Raw genomic sequence first — 15,120 nt, 5'->3', positions numbered from 1 at the left:
CACAAAAATTCTCAATAGGATCTATTGTAGGACATTGACTGAATAGTGAATACTGCTTCTGTAGTTACAAAAGCAACCCAGTAATGAGGATAAGAAACAGCTGTACAGTACATAATACTAAAGAAGATCCTCATTTCAAAGAGTAATCAGATTGCAAAGAATATTCCAAACGATAAGATCCTTTAGATTGTATCTTCTCACACTAGCAAATCACTCACCAGGATTGTCTTCTACATGCAGCATTGGGATTGGTTCTTGGTAGTATACATCAGATGACTAGAATCTCTGGGCTCATCAACACTAGCATTATAATCCAGGCCCCGCCCTGATTTAGTTCCTGGCTGTCCCCACTATGTTTCTCCACTTTCAGTAAGGATTGAAGTATAAACCAGGGGAATCCAGCTAACCCCATATTAGGGAAAGTCAGGGGATTCTCTGGAATTTGGATGAAATTCTAAAGTGATGTTTTAACTGTGGACAGCAGGACTGGGTCCAGTTTGAACTGGTGCTGCAACAAACCCCATAGGATGGGGTTACAGCAGTTAAGTGTCAGCATGTGGACAGGAAGATAGTTTCTCAATGCAGGATTCCTGTGTTAGCTTTCTGAACTATGCTCTTTCAGCTTACTCCTTGATTCCTGCCAGAGCTGGGAAGTAATTAGTTACTAAGTAATTCCCTATAAGAATTTCCATCCTCCCATAATGGAGGCATGGCTAAGTCATATTACAATATCAACGTAAGCAGGGATAACTTCATTCCTTTGTGAAGTTATTATTATTATTATTATTATTAACTTTATTCATACCCCGCAAAAGCTCCCGAAGGACTCGATGCGACTTACAAAGGCCAAGGCCGCTGACAACAACAACATACAATACACAATAAAACTCATAAGCAAATAATAAACATCAAGCAAACAATAAAACAGTAAAACGATGACACCGTGAATGCAATTAAAACCTAAAGGCCGAGCCAAATGTAATAGACAAAATTTAAAAGTGCTGAACTTGACAGGTAATATGTAGAGGTATTTGGAGGTAGGTGCAATGTGCAGATAATCCTGAATCTCTATCAAAGTGCATTTGGGACTTGATGCCAGGAGTTTCCTATTCTGGAAAGGCACACTGGAACAGCCAGGTCTTCAGGCTCTTCCTGAAAACTGCCAACGTTGGGGCTTGTCTGATGTTCTTGGGGAGAAAGTTCCAGAGTCGGGGGGCCACCACAGAGAAGACCCTGTCCCTCGTCCCCACCAAACGCGCCTGCAACGCAGGTGGGATCGTGAGCAGGGCCTCTCCAGATGATCGGAGGGAACGTGTGGGTTCATAGACGGAGATGCGGTCACGCAGGTAGGCAGGTCCCAAACTGTTTAGGGCTTTGTAGGTGAGCACCTGCACCTTGAATTGGGACCGGAAAATGAACGGCAGTCAATGGAGCTCCTTGAACAGGAGGGTTGACCTCTCTCTGTAAGGAACACCAGTTAACATCCTGGCTGCCGCCCGCTGGACTAGCTGAAATTTCTGAGCCGTTTTCAAGGGCAGCCCCACGTAGAGCGCATTACAGTAGTCCAATCTAGAGGTGACTAAGGCATGGACCACCCCGGCCAGATCAGCCTTTATGAGGTAAGGTGCAGTTGGCGCACGAGTCTCAGTTGTGCAAAAGCCCTCCCAGACCTCAAGCGTAAGTGATGAATCCAAGAGGACTCCCAAACTGCGGACCTGTGACTTCAGGGGGAGTGTAACCCCGTCCAGCACAGGTTGCCACCCTATACCCCGATCCGGTTTTCGATCGACCAGGAGGACCTCTGTCTTGTCGGGATTAATCTTCAGCTTGTTCCTCCTCATCCAGACAGCCACAGCGGCCAGGCACTTGTCCAGCACTCGAGGGGCTTCCTTGGAATTAGGTGGAAAAGAGTAATAGAGTTGTGTGTCATCTGAGTAGAGATGGCACCTAACTCCAAAACTCCGGATGACCTCTCCCAGTGGTTTCATAATAATGGTAGGCTTATTGTGGTGGTGGTTTGCTTCACTACACAAGAGGGGGAAATGTCACAAAGTTCAAATTCGGTCATATGCTGCTGTGTTCTCAACTTTTGGGGGTATTGAGGTGACACAGAGGCAGACAACAGGAATGTATGTTTTGAACCACATATCCATAACATGTAGTTTTCAGAATTTTAGAAATTTAACTATTAGCTATTTTTGAGAAAATAATTAAAGTTACTTATAACATGTTTTAAAGTTGATTTTAAAATTCACTTTCCAATCTCTGGTTTTTATGGAGGATCCAGGAACTCTGTGCTGTTTCTCATCGTCCAACTTGTATGAAACCAATCTCTGCAAAACCAAACTCTACTTTTCCTCCTACTCTTGTTCTAAACTGCAAGCTATGGAATTGCTCACTCTAAGTTGCTTGAAAGTGAACCATACGCAGCACCCTTAAAATATAATATGACTCATTTACATGGGAGTGAGCCATACTGATCTCGAATCGCAGTACTGTTGCTACATATAGAACTAACTGAATTATATGTTAAAACATTTTAAACACCATTAATGTTGACTAGAAGAGGTAAGCAGAAATGTATGCTTATTTTATTCTACCTTGCAACAATGAATAATTTCAAACGCTTTTTCCTTTCAGGCCAAATTACTATGGTTTTCCACATTGTTGGTACAGTTTTTGGCATTTTTTACTTTGGAAAGTAAAAATCAATTGCACTAAAACTTGGTTTTTTCTGCAAAGGGGCCGATTTTATGAAGAACATAGTGTTTTGCACAATGCTTTTTTAAACAAAAATGTCCTTTCATTAGTCTCCGCCAGAATAAAACAACGGAATCAACTAAATTTACCTACATGTTGACTCATTGTTCAACAATTGATTGTGTGGGTCTACTCTAGTTGTGACAAACCAACAGAATTCCACAAGCATACATTATCCCACACCTCCCCAAGCAACACATCTCACAGAGTTTGACCATATTCCTAATGGTACACATCAGTGACTTTTGAGAAAATAATACACTATAGAATTAACACACTATATTTTAACTACCATGGTTCAATGCTATGGAATCATGGGAATTGCAGTTTTATAAGATCTTCACCATCCTCTGATGGTGCCTCACCAAACTAGAAGTTTCAGAATTCCAAAGCATTGAGCCATAGCTGTTAAAATAGTGTCAAACAGCACTAATTATAAAATATTGATACATCCCGAGATATATTTTCTTGCTAAGCTTGATAATACCTGGGAGCATTATTTACACCCAGAACATGTCTAACTTTTCTATTTAATTCAGTAGACTATAAAATATGTACTTTTGGACTCATAATTGGCACTGCAAGATCAAATGTGTTGTTAAAGCAAAAATGAACAAAGTAATGTCACATCACAGTAACATGCTTCCTGAGATGCTAGTAGCATTAAGGTAACATCACCTGTAGGTTGCAGGAGGGCTGGCTCGTGCTTGACATGTCAACAATATTTGCTCCTCTGATGACCCTTCTGGAAACAGGGTATTGCGTGGTTGTTCTTCAAATACTGGCCCATAATTCCTTACAGTGCTCTCTGTTGGCCACCATACTGCATGAGAAGGTGAAAGGATACAGAAAAGGAGAAGTGGTAGATACTTTGTTAAATGACAATTGTTTTTGACTCACCAGCAGTTTGTATCCTTTATGAAACAAAAAAAGGAACCATGGATCTCAGAATCTTGCATAATTGTATGCCATTATTTATCATGAAATTACAGAATTGTTGAGTTGAATTGAGGGCCATCTAGTCCCCTGTTACTGGTAATGTAGGAATTTGCTATTATATCATATAGAAGCCCAAATGAAGGAGAGTGTTTCATCATCTTTCCAGGTCATTTATGACTTTATATATTTTGTACCCAAATATATATCTTTAACTGCCATTGTTTACCTATTTGTTATATTTATATACTTATTGTACTTACTCCAATGAGCTCAAGACAGCACACACAGCTCTTCCCCTGTATATTTCTTTATAGCACCTCTGTGAATTTGGTCAAGTCCCGACAGGTTGACCTGTTAAAGGTCACTCTGGGGATTTCATAGTTTACTAGAGACTTCAACCTGGATCTCTCAAATGCAGTCACTTTAACTTTTCACCTTTGAGATTAACACAACTGCCTTCTACCGAAATTCCTTGGAACAACACCAGTCTGAAAACATTCCTTTGAATTGTGCATAACACCAAAGTGACTAAGTTTGAAATGTTGTCCATGTGGCAGGCCCCCAGTAGATGGTGCCTTTTAAATGTGCAGAAACAAGATGCAAGAGCTGACACCTCACACTCCGCACTTGCCCAGATTATTTGACTTAATATATCCTGTCCTTTAACATTCACACTTTTCACCAAATATGCAACATTGATGTATTTTGATCAACCAACCCATTTGCCCAGCAATGAATGTACAAAATGTCAAGAATTCATAAATAAAGGTGTATAACATTCTAGAATTTTGGGGATGGTTTTCTAGCCTTGCTTAATAGAAGGGCCAAAATAATGTTAATCATTATCCAACCTCTAGTCTTTGGAACCCTTAAACCAGAAATTCTCTGGTCTCAAATAAGCGATCCCCCTTTTTCTTGACCTATCTGCCTACTTGAATTCCCTGATTCCTTCTGATCCTTGCTAATTGGCTTCATCTTTACCAAAGCTGCTCTCCCCTTGTTTGCTGCCCTTTCTGGGCAGGTATTCTTGTGCAATTTGCTCCCTGAAACTCTGGGTTCTGAGTCTGCACTCCCCTTCTTTCTTGACCTACCTGCCTACTCTGATTCCCCAGTTCTAATTACTAATTCGTTTCATCCCTGTCAAAGCTACTCCTCTCCTGTTGCCCTCTTCTCTTCTGCTTTTTCCCAGCTGCCTAACCACAAGAAAGGTAGGCAGGCAGGTCAAGAATGAAGCAGAGTGTGGAGCCCAGAGAGTTCAGGGAAGAAGTTGTGAAAAAAAAAAAAACCCCAGCTGAGAAAGAGTATCAGATGAGGGGGTGGCAAGAGAGGAGCAGCCTTGGCGGGGAAGGAACAAATTAGAGAAGAAAATAGTCATAATTATCGCAGTTAAACTGTACGACTTTAGGGCTTAGCACTCAAGGAATATTCTACTCAGTTCTACCCTTCTCAATATGGAACCTTTCAAACACTTGTAAGAATTGCATAGTTTTAGTTCTGCCTTGGAGAGTTGAGTTGTATTCCAACTGTGCAGCTTTTAATACTAAACAGGGTTGATAAAGTTGTGCTGCTTTGTTGTGCTAAGACAAAAAAAAGTTCATACAAGTTACAGAATTTTTCCAAGCATAGGTTTGTTTCCTGTACTGTTTCCTAAGTGACCAAACACCATTACATCCTTAGAAAGTATGTGTATATGGATCTTGAATTTGACTGTGAAATTATGGCCACCCCATGAATTTCATAGGGTTTTTTTTAGGCAAGGAATACTCAGAAGTGGTTTTGCCAGTCCGGTCTTCTGAAATATAATCTACAGCATTGGTATTTGTTGACAAACTTTGTGGTTAATTGGAGACAGAGAGAAAGGTAGTATATAGATCAATTAATGGAAACAAACAAACTTGTAAGCTTCCAGAAGCTTTTGGATTGTAATTTCCATCACCCCTTACCACTGACCATGCTGGCTAGAGGTGTTAGGGAATTCAAGCTGAGGAACATCTAGAGAGCTATGTGTTTTCCATTCCTTCAGTAAAGCAATATCTACATTAATCAGTGTATCCATAATCACACCTGCAGAGACAAAAGCTAGGGAACTGGATGCCAATAAGCTCCTCTCTCTGTTTCTCACATACTAGACCCCTATGTCACAGATTTAAAGGCAAGTTGTAATATGGAGCTAGAGTTCTTAGTTCAAAGTCAGTGAAATTCTATTGTGTTTGCTTGCTACTACTTCAAAGCCCTAAAGCAGCTTGGGATCTTCTTTCATCTGAATCTGACCATCCTTAAGATCAGCTATGGTGCTGTTCCTGTATGTATCATCAAAATGTAGTGGAAATATGTATTAGTGGTATAAAGGTATTGTTTTAAATTAATTGTAAAGGAGAAAAAAGTTAGTGTAATATCTATAATCACAATCTGGCAAGTTGAAAGGGACATACAACCCTTGGGGGTGGCTAGTGTATTGTAGTTATTGTACATTTAATATGTTAGCTATAGAGTATGCATATCTATGTAATTTTTATAACTGTGATTTTCATTATTTTGTGTGTGTTATTTTTTCATTTGGTATATCCATAATGTAGTTTATCTACTTTAGAATACGTATATTAATAAAATAATTTTTAAAAGAAGTACAGTTGGTGACAATGCATGTCCAAAGAGCTAGGTCACTCTATTCTTCAACAATATTTTGCTTGCAATTGAAAATCTTTTTCTTCAAACAAGCATATAGCTTCACAATTGCTTAAGTTTATTAACTGACCTTAGCTTTTTGTAATCTTTTTTATTTTACTACTGCTTTGAGCATTTCCTAAATGTGGTTAGTTTTGTTCATGCTTTTTATTAAAAGGAGCAACTCCCTTTCCTGGTGGGGGAGTGTAGGGTGTAGATTTCTGAAATAATAAATACCAGGTCTTTCTCCTTCCTTGCATGATACCATATGACCCTGTTTAAAATATGAACGTAATATTTTATGCAAGAGCAACTTCCAGCTGGGGAAAGACCAGCAGGACAAAAGCACTCAGGCTCACCAGCCCTTGACCTGCAGAGATCTTGTTTCATCTCTGGGCTACTGCCTTTGAGATTATGCACAAGGGAAGGGGTGTGGGCATGAGAGCCCAAACCCCGGTTTAGCAGCTGCTTCAACATTAGCCAATTAAAGATAACATCTCCTCCCCCTGGACTTCCTATTAATCCAGTTTCTTTATTATGTGCACTCAGCAGAGATTGAATGACATCAGATTATACAAACTGAGCATCCCTTATCCAGAATTCAAAAATCCCAAATACGCTAAAACCCAAAATTGTCTACAAGAGTGGCTGAGATAGTGACATCTTTGATTTCTAATGGTTCAATGCTCCCAGACTTGGTTTCATGCCCAAAATTATTTAAAATGTTTATATGTAAAATCTATATGTAAAAGGTTTATATGAAATATCAATAAATTCCACATTTAGACACATTTGGATCCCATCCTCAAGATATCTCATTATGCATATGTAAGTGTTCCAAAATTCCCCAAAATGAAAAATACCAAACACTTCTGGCTGTAAGCACTTTGGTTCAGGGATCATCTACCTGTATCCTTAATTGTTAAAACATACGGAAATGTATCTCCTGGGTTGGAAGAAAGTATTTTCTCTCTTTGTTGGTGCAAGCTCCATAATACTGCTGCTGGAAGAAGTAATTCTGGGTAAAACAGTGGCAGCCTTAGAGGGAACCATTTGCATCACAGACCAAAGAAATAAAATATATTCCTCTTACAGTTTATGAAAAAAAAAAAAACTAAAACAAAAACAAAAAAACAAACAAAGCCAAAACATTTTGGACTGCAGGCTGATTTTTCTTTTTTAAAATTATTTTTTTATTAAATTTTCATAAATTTAACAAACAACTAAATTTTAATCCCTACTAAAAAAAAGAATAATAAAATAGAAAAATAAATAGAAACATTAAAAAAGCTGCCTTTTCCTGAAACAAAGGCAACTATCAAACAATTACATATACATTTTGTACTACTTAATTGAATTTTAGCTTCTGCTAAATAGAAACTAACATATTTAAATTTAATACATAACCATGAGTAATATTATTTCTTCACAGCTGAAAGGAGCATGCAAGTTCAGGCAATGTAGTAAGTTGCAAAACATCCATTTTTTCTTCTTCCAGCGCTTTGCTGCTGCTTTTTGGCACCCAAGTCCTATGCCTTAAGACAGAACATTAGACCAAAGGAGAGTGTTGTAAAACAGCTTGAAAGTTCAAAATGAAGTCACTTGTGCTTGAAATGCACTTCAGTTCTACAGACTTACTGATTCTTGACAATTCTATTCCTATAATTTGTATGTTAGGAGGAATTATTTAATTTTATTTTTTTAAAAACCCAATGTAGAAAAATTTATATTTTTATAAGACAGACTCTATATGATGGTAATCATTATTTGCATTTTTTAAAAAGAGGTGGAAAACTTTTCTTTCCTTTGATGTGTACGTGGCATTCATCTGCAAAGCTAGGGGTAAACAAGTATGCACAAATAATACAAACTTTACACACACACAGCCTTTACACTCTCCCTCTTATATACTCAACATCTCATACATCTTAGCGTCATGGTTTCAATCTTTCCTCTGTGTGTGCTGAATTCTAGGAATCACCTGAGGGTTCGGCGTGAAAGCCTCCCTTAACTTCCAATAATTCCCAGCAAGACTGCTCTTTCTTTCCACTTTTTTCTTTCAGCCACTAAACCAGCAATCTTACATGCAGTGAGAATACTTTAGGCACTGGATGAGCCCAAAGCCAAGGACAGTAAGTGACTCCCATGGCAGTGGAGCAGTGAATATGTCCAATGTACAGAGCCCTAGTTTTTAAAATAGATTCAGTACCATGGACAGCTTCTTTCTTGGCAGGTGGGTGTAGTTTTATGTCCAGGCATTCAGAACTGCAGCTATCAAAATAACATGTGGGGTTATTTTGAGATATTATGTCTACATTTGTTATTGTACTGAGGCATCGAATGTTTGCCTTTTTTGTTTGTTGGAATCCACTCAGAGTCCCCTTGGAGAGATAGGATGGAATATAAATAAAGTATTATTATTATTATTATTATTCACATCAAGAATTGTCCTGTGCATCTACCTATATATATGTAAGAAAAGAAATTGTTTGTCCACATAGAGTATACATATATGTCAATGCGAGGCCTTCTAGACAGCACCAGCTTCTACAATCTGTCCTTTGTTGCATTTTGGTAACATATGCATATACATGCATCTCTTATGCTGATCATAAAACATTGTAGGATTAATTAAAATAATGGCAAGACCCTCTCTTCCCTGTTAAGCCTAGAAAGAGGAGTGCTTATCCTGTCTCAGCTGGAAATGGCTTTGTCCTTGACACTGATGGAGCAACAAAACAATAAGGATGCAATATTGGCTTAAGAAGATTGTCATCTGCTAATGACATTCCAATAGCTAAAAGCAGATGTACTTAAGGCTCAGCGTCATGACAAGGAGAGGAGAGTCACTGTGAGCACTCAATAAATAATTCATACTAATTGCAAGGCAGTTTGTTTTCAAAAGCCCTGTTTGTTAAACCTCACATTTTTTTGATTCAAATATGAAGAGTTATATTAAAGAGACAGAAGTAAAAACAGAGTCATTTCCCATTTTAACTCCATATCAACTCTATGTGTCCCCACACTGTATCCCCTGTTGCCCTTCTTGTGTGTCCCTGTGATCGTCTGGAACTGCAGCTGTCAGGTATTGATCATTCTGCATGCAAGAAGGTCAGCCAAGCTCGCACCTGAGATTTCAAGGTGTCTGAGTATAATGGCAATTTGACTGTGAAACAAGATGCACAGATATCTAACAGGAGGGCAGTTTGTCTTTCACAAAAGGTTTGTGATAGATCTGTGTTGCTAAGGGAGCAAACACTGAGGCAAGGTGACATCGAACTCTCACAGCCAGTCTGCTGCCTTTCCCAGTTACTATTATGTGAACATAACACAGGATGAAGATACAGTAGTTCCATGTATTTATTATGTGAAGGGGATATTCTAGGACCTTCACATAATATGTCATTTATGTAATATCTGGATATCTTGTCCCTGATGGGCATGCTGCCGAAAACTGAAAATACTGTCCAGTACACAATCAAATATATCTTCTTTCTCCTCATTCGTCTGCTGTCCTGAGTATTTGAAAGGAAGACTTACATTTTGGGGGACAGTCTGCCAAGGTGGGCAGTTCCCTCCTTGGGTGCCAAATCTGGCAAAAAGCCTGGCTTCCATTGCTTCTCTCCACAGAGGAAAGGGATGGACTGTTTCCTTGGCAGAGAGAGGTGTATGGGTCTGCTCAGTTGGTTTTCCCAATGGATCTGGCACGCAGGGAGCTTTTGGGAGCTCAACATGGGAGCCTGGTCCCCCAGTACCTTCAACTTTTTTTCATGAAAGAGCTTTCCATGTATAACTAAAACCACATAAAGGCAAACTTGCATAATTCATGGGCCTTATGCATTTGTAGTATACTTAAAGACAGCATGGGCTTCATGGGGATGCAAAAGTGAGGCAATGCAATCAGTTCTATAAAAGATGACAAGCTTTGTGTCTTTAACAGAAGATTTGTAGCTCTTAAACACCAGCTGAACAAGCAGCAGTTAGGAGCTCATAACCAATCTCCATGTTTAGGAGGAACATCTGAAGAAGTAGAATTGTTCCTCTGAGAAAACAATAAGGTATTCTCTTCCTTAGAAAAGACAGACATGCCATTTAATTCTCAATCCATTGGCCAACTGGTGTGTTGGACTACAACTCCCATAACTCACAGCATGGTAAGTGAATGCCCTGGGAATGCTAGAAGTTGTAATTTGGCACACTGGGAGTTTCTTGGGTTGACAAAGTCTGATTCTACAGCCATATAATTCTTCCATTTAGTGGTTGTTTCCCAGCATGTCCTTTGTAACTCACAGAATTTGGGACTTACAGGAAGAGTGTTTTTTTCTTTGTACGTGTCATTATTCAGGCCTGTGTAATGCTCCAAGTTAAGAATGGTGATAAGCAGAATAAATGCAGCCACTGCACAACTGATTTTAAACCTGCATCAGCAGAAATTTCATATGAATCCAGAAAAGCTACAATTGCTTAAAGCTACAATTTTTGTCCTCTCAGATGAGAACAGAGGGCCTTACTTTTGAAGAAACATGCTTAGGATTGGGTTACAAGGTTGCAATCCAATGGCACTGATTTGGACATAAGCACCACAAAAGATTGTAGGTCTAACTAAATAGACATAACTGCCTTATGTGACTTTCAGTCCCTACCAGATTTTGGCATACGATAGGCAAGACAGGAAAGAAAACTAGAACATCTCTGAAAAGAAGTCCTAAAAAGAGATGGACAATGCTTCATTTAGCATCACCTTGGAGATCTTTCTCAGACTGATGCTACTTCAGAGCTATTTCTAGATTCTCTTGAACAATTTTCTTATACATGGTTTATTTTTAAAAATCTTGCTGCATTACACAAGAGCTTTAGTCTTCTCATGAAAGCTTGCTGCAAGACAGGGTTGTAAAGCAAGTTGCCTGAGGTTAGCTAGGATTGAGCAGCAACCCTTTCTCTCTGAACACGGTGGAACAGGTAATCAAGAAAAGTCAGTCCTGATTTTTAGAATAGTTCATCTTTTATTTTCCCAACTATAGTGGCCATTTGTTTGTTTAAGAAGTAGGAAGTCAAATGAAACTCTGATTCTGATTTTTGTTGAAATAGTCATTTTACTCTCAGAAATATCTGTCTTCAGTTAGGATCTAAAGTTCTAGAAAATTTTATATAGCTGGACTATAAAATTCAAATCAAGACCGAACTTCAATTTTGAGATGCTCTGATAATCATGCTTTTCTTTTGACTGTTTCCTTGTTCATGCTCACACTAAGAAATTTTCAGCCTCCAGCCATTGTTATGTTGATCTTTTATGTCATATGTTAGCAGCCATTAGAAAATTCTCCTACGAAGCTTTCTAGATGGCTTATTCCTTATGGTCTCTGCTTGAATAGTAGAGGAAAAAACCTTCTATATTAAGCTGGTTAACAGGAAAGCCCAGCATTACCTTGATGTTGCCAACATATGTGGGTCAGACCCGTTTCCACACAGGCTAATTGCCTCCTGATCTAGGCCAGCCACCTTCCCAAGAGGCCCAGAGAACATTAAAAGGTAATTAGATATTTATAAAGGACATGGAAGTAGCCTCTCCCCAAGATGATGAATTAGCTCTGAGGCATTATCTAATTCTTAGCCATCTGAAATGAAAAGACAACCCACTGAGAGATCAACCTTTTCAAATGAAGTCTGAGGTAACGAAGAACTAACAATAGTCGGGACTGAAGAGAAAATTGAGATTATTGTGTTAAATGAAGAGCCAAGAATAATGCCAACAAGAGGAGATTACTACAGGAACAAGATGGTGAGGCTGTCAAGTCTACTAAGACATATAAGATATATAGGAAAATCCTAAGACACAAAAAATGCCTAAATATCATATATCAGTATACTACAAATAAGAAGAATTTGTGTGTTTCAGTATTTTTTCTATCACATTTGTTAGTGGAATTGCCCGCCCCTCTCCCCACAATATCTTCCCTATTCACTTTGGTATTCAGAGGTTGGTGCTGGGGTTTTTCACCCATCACTGCAATATAGTAATTCCTACAGGATCCATCAATGATAATGACATAAAAGCTGCCTCTGTGTGAAGGGACCCCAAACGCAAGGCTGCTGTGCATATAAGTGTATTATGTAGTAGGACTCAGAATGCCTTTATTCACTAGCTTGACGTTTCTAGTTAGTGTAACCATACATCATTATTGGGGATGGATGAATCTGTCAGCTTCATCTTCTCTCACATTCAGTTTAAAACAGCAACTCAAGTTCTTTTTTTCAGATTGGTTAAGAAATATAAAATTGGGAATCTTTTTATAAAAATATGAACCATCGAACGATTAAACATTGGGCCAAATTGAGTAGGCACTGGTATTCCCAGTAATGGGAGAATACACACTGTATAGAGTGGAGTGATTAAAGATAAGGGACTTTTCAGGCAGAAAAGAGGTGACAACCACAGTTTATCAACACAAGCATGGCAGAATAGCCAAGGAATCAAAGTCAAAGGTTTATCTTCAAAGTACTGAAAACGTTTTGCCAGGAGAGACTAATCAACGGCTTTGTTTTTTCCCCTCATATAGACCTTCTGTTAAACCTTTTAAAATAAAACTGTCAATTTCAAGAAGTAGTATATTTAGAAAGTACCAAAAAAAAAAAAAAAACCTCTCACCTATCCCTAATAATTATCCTCCTATACAATAAAAGTAATTAAGAGTTGCACTGCAAACATAAATAAGTACATTAAAATGACATGATCTATGTGGTATATATATGAGATTCATGTTAGTTGAGCTATGTATTAAGTGAATCACATGCTCCAGATAATTTAATGTTTTTAATTTTGAATGAAGGCTACAAATAGCGTTGTTAACATTGCTGGCAGTTTCTGCGCTCATTCTAAATCTAGAAGTGTCCTTTGAGCAAAATGGAAAGAGTTCTTACCTGTACAAAAGATGACAGCTGATGAAAAGAAGACAAGCTCCACAGAGAATCCCATTATGGGCTACAGGCATGTATTACAGATCCACAAATGGAATAGATGAGAAGAATATTCTAGAAAGACAGAGAAAAGTGTATTCGCAATTTAGGAGAAGGATTTCACATGACACTACATTTGTATGTTTCCTATCACCAATACTGTTTTTGTGTGTGTGTCAGGAGCGACTTGAGAAACTGCAAATTGGTTCTGGTGTCAGATAAATTGGCCATCTGCAAGGACATTGCACTGGGGATGCCCAGATGTTTGATGTTTTACCATCCATGTGGGAGGCTTCTCTCATGTCCCTGCATGGAGAACTGCAGCTGACAGAGGGAACTCGGATTCATACTTTCTCCTCAGATTTCAACTTCCGACCTGTCGGTCTACAATCCTGCCTGCACATTGTGTCACTGGGGGCTCCCAATACAGTACAACTCCAGTATCCATAGGACCAGTGCTCACAATTTCACTTATTCATATTTCAAAAATATGTTCTTTCTGGGCATTGAGAACACTGGAAGATGACCATAGAATTGTGCTAGAGGACCTAGAAATATTTAAAAGGTGTCCCAAATGGCTATAGAAAACATTACCAGAGGTCTTCCAGTATGACTCTATGGTATACTTCTACCAGAAGATGACCATGCGGTTGTGCTGGAAAATGTAGAAATGCTAGACAGTTATTCTTTCTAGGCATTTTCTAGGTTCCCCAGCATGGTTCTATGGCAGTGGTTCTCAACCCATGGGTCCCCAGGTATTTTGGCTTACAACTCCCAGAAATCCCAGCCAGTGTACCAGTTTTTAGGATTTCTGGGAGCTGAAGGCCAACAGGTTGAGAACCACTCTTCTATTGTATGCTTCCATCAGAAGTAATTTATTTCTACAGGGTTCACTATTATTTGTAATTTCACACTTCCATGGTATGTCCAGTAACATATCTCCTGTGTATATAGTGTTCGTATTGTATTTGCAGTATGGTATAATTTTGATGTAGAGTGCCTGAAAGAAACAGATAATGGAAAGAAACCAGGGATTCATGGTGTAGCTGAGCATTGGACTACATCTCTGAGACCAGGGTCTGAATCCTTGCTCAGTCATGGAAACCTAAGGGGTGCCCTTGGACAAGCCACACCTATCATGTGGGGTTTTTTATTATTCAGAGATGGTTTGCCTCTGCCTTTCCCTGAGGCTGAGATAGAGTGATTTACCCACAGATGATTCAAAGCCTAGTCTCTTGAATTACAGTCCAACACTCCAACCACTATTCCACATGAGACATCACCTAAGTATTACCCATTGCCAAATTTGGAAATGACCAAAAACAGGTTTCTCACATTAAAGATGAATATTGAAAAAGGCATGGCACTGGGGTTTTAACTGGGCCAGAACTCATCCTAGTTTAAACTGCTATGAAGTAATACAACAAACACCCCTCTTTAAAAATGGTAAGAAATTATTGTAATCTAGATCCATTTTGACCTTTCTCTATAGACGTGTCATGTTGATGCTTTTTTCATTACTTTTCATAGCTTTCCAATCTCTTTTCTCTGAGTGGGTGGATCCAGCTGCTTCTATTTTTTCATTCAGGCAATCTTTGTAGCCAAACAACAAAATCTTTCAAAGGATACGATGATCCCTTCCTGAAATTATTATGACTTGTTTGGACAGGACATTTTCTCTCTCTCTCTCTCCCCCCCCCCAATTTAAAAAAGCCTGAGCAGCCCCAGGAACCCTCACCAAAACCTGTACATGTTTCAACCCTTAGAAGGAAAGGAGCCCTTTTTGAAATCTAAGAAGAGCGC

General features: G+C 38.8%; 1 protein-coding gene across 8 annotated transcripts in view; it reads right to left on the bottom strand.

Annotated features, from left to right (window-relative positions):
• CNTN2 (contactin 2) overlaps positions 1 to 15,120 on the bottom strand; it is a 92,306-nt gene that overhangs the window by 42,347 nt on the left and 34,839 nt on the right. For all 8 annotated transcript variants that reach the window (XM_067468048.1, XM_067468047.1, XM_060772936.2 and 5 more), the window contains 2 exons: positions 13,282 to 13,392; positions 3,439 to 3,583 (listed from right to left, as the gene is read on the bottom strand). In XM_067468048.1, the coding sequence (XP_067324149.1) occupies positions 3,439 to 3,583; positions 13,282 to 13,336 (200 nt within the window). In that variant the 5' untranslated portion in view covers positions 13,337 to 13,392. The remainder of the gene's footprint in view (positions 1 to 3,438; positions 3,584 to 13,281; positions 13,393 to 15,120) is intronic.

The sequence above is a fragment of the Anolis sagrei genome, chromosome 4, assembly GCF_037176765.1.
Source record: "Anolis sagrei isolate rAnoSag1 chromosome 4, rAnoSag1.mat, whole genome shotgun sequence".
Taxonomy (NCBI): Eukaryota; Metazoa; Chordata; class Lepidosauria; order Squamata; family Dactyloidae; genus Anolis; species Anolis sagrei.
Note: the sequence above shows the minus strand (reverse complement) of the source record. Positions and strands in the feature narration are given on the sequence as shown.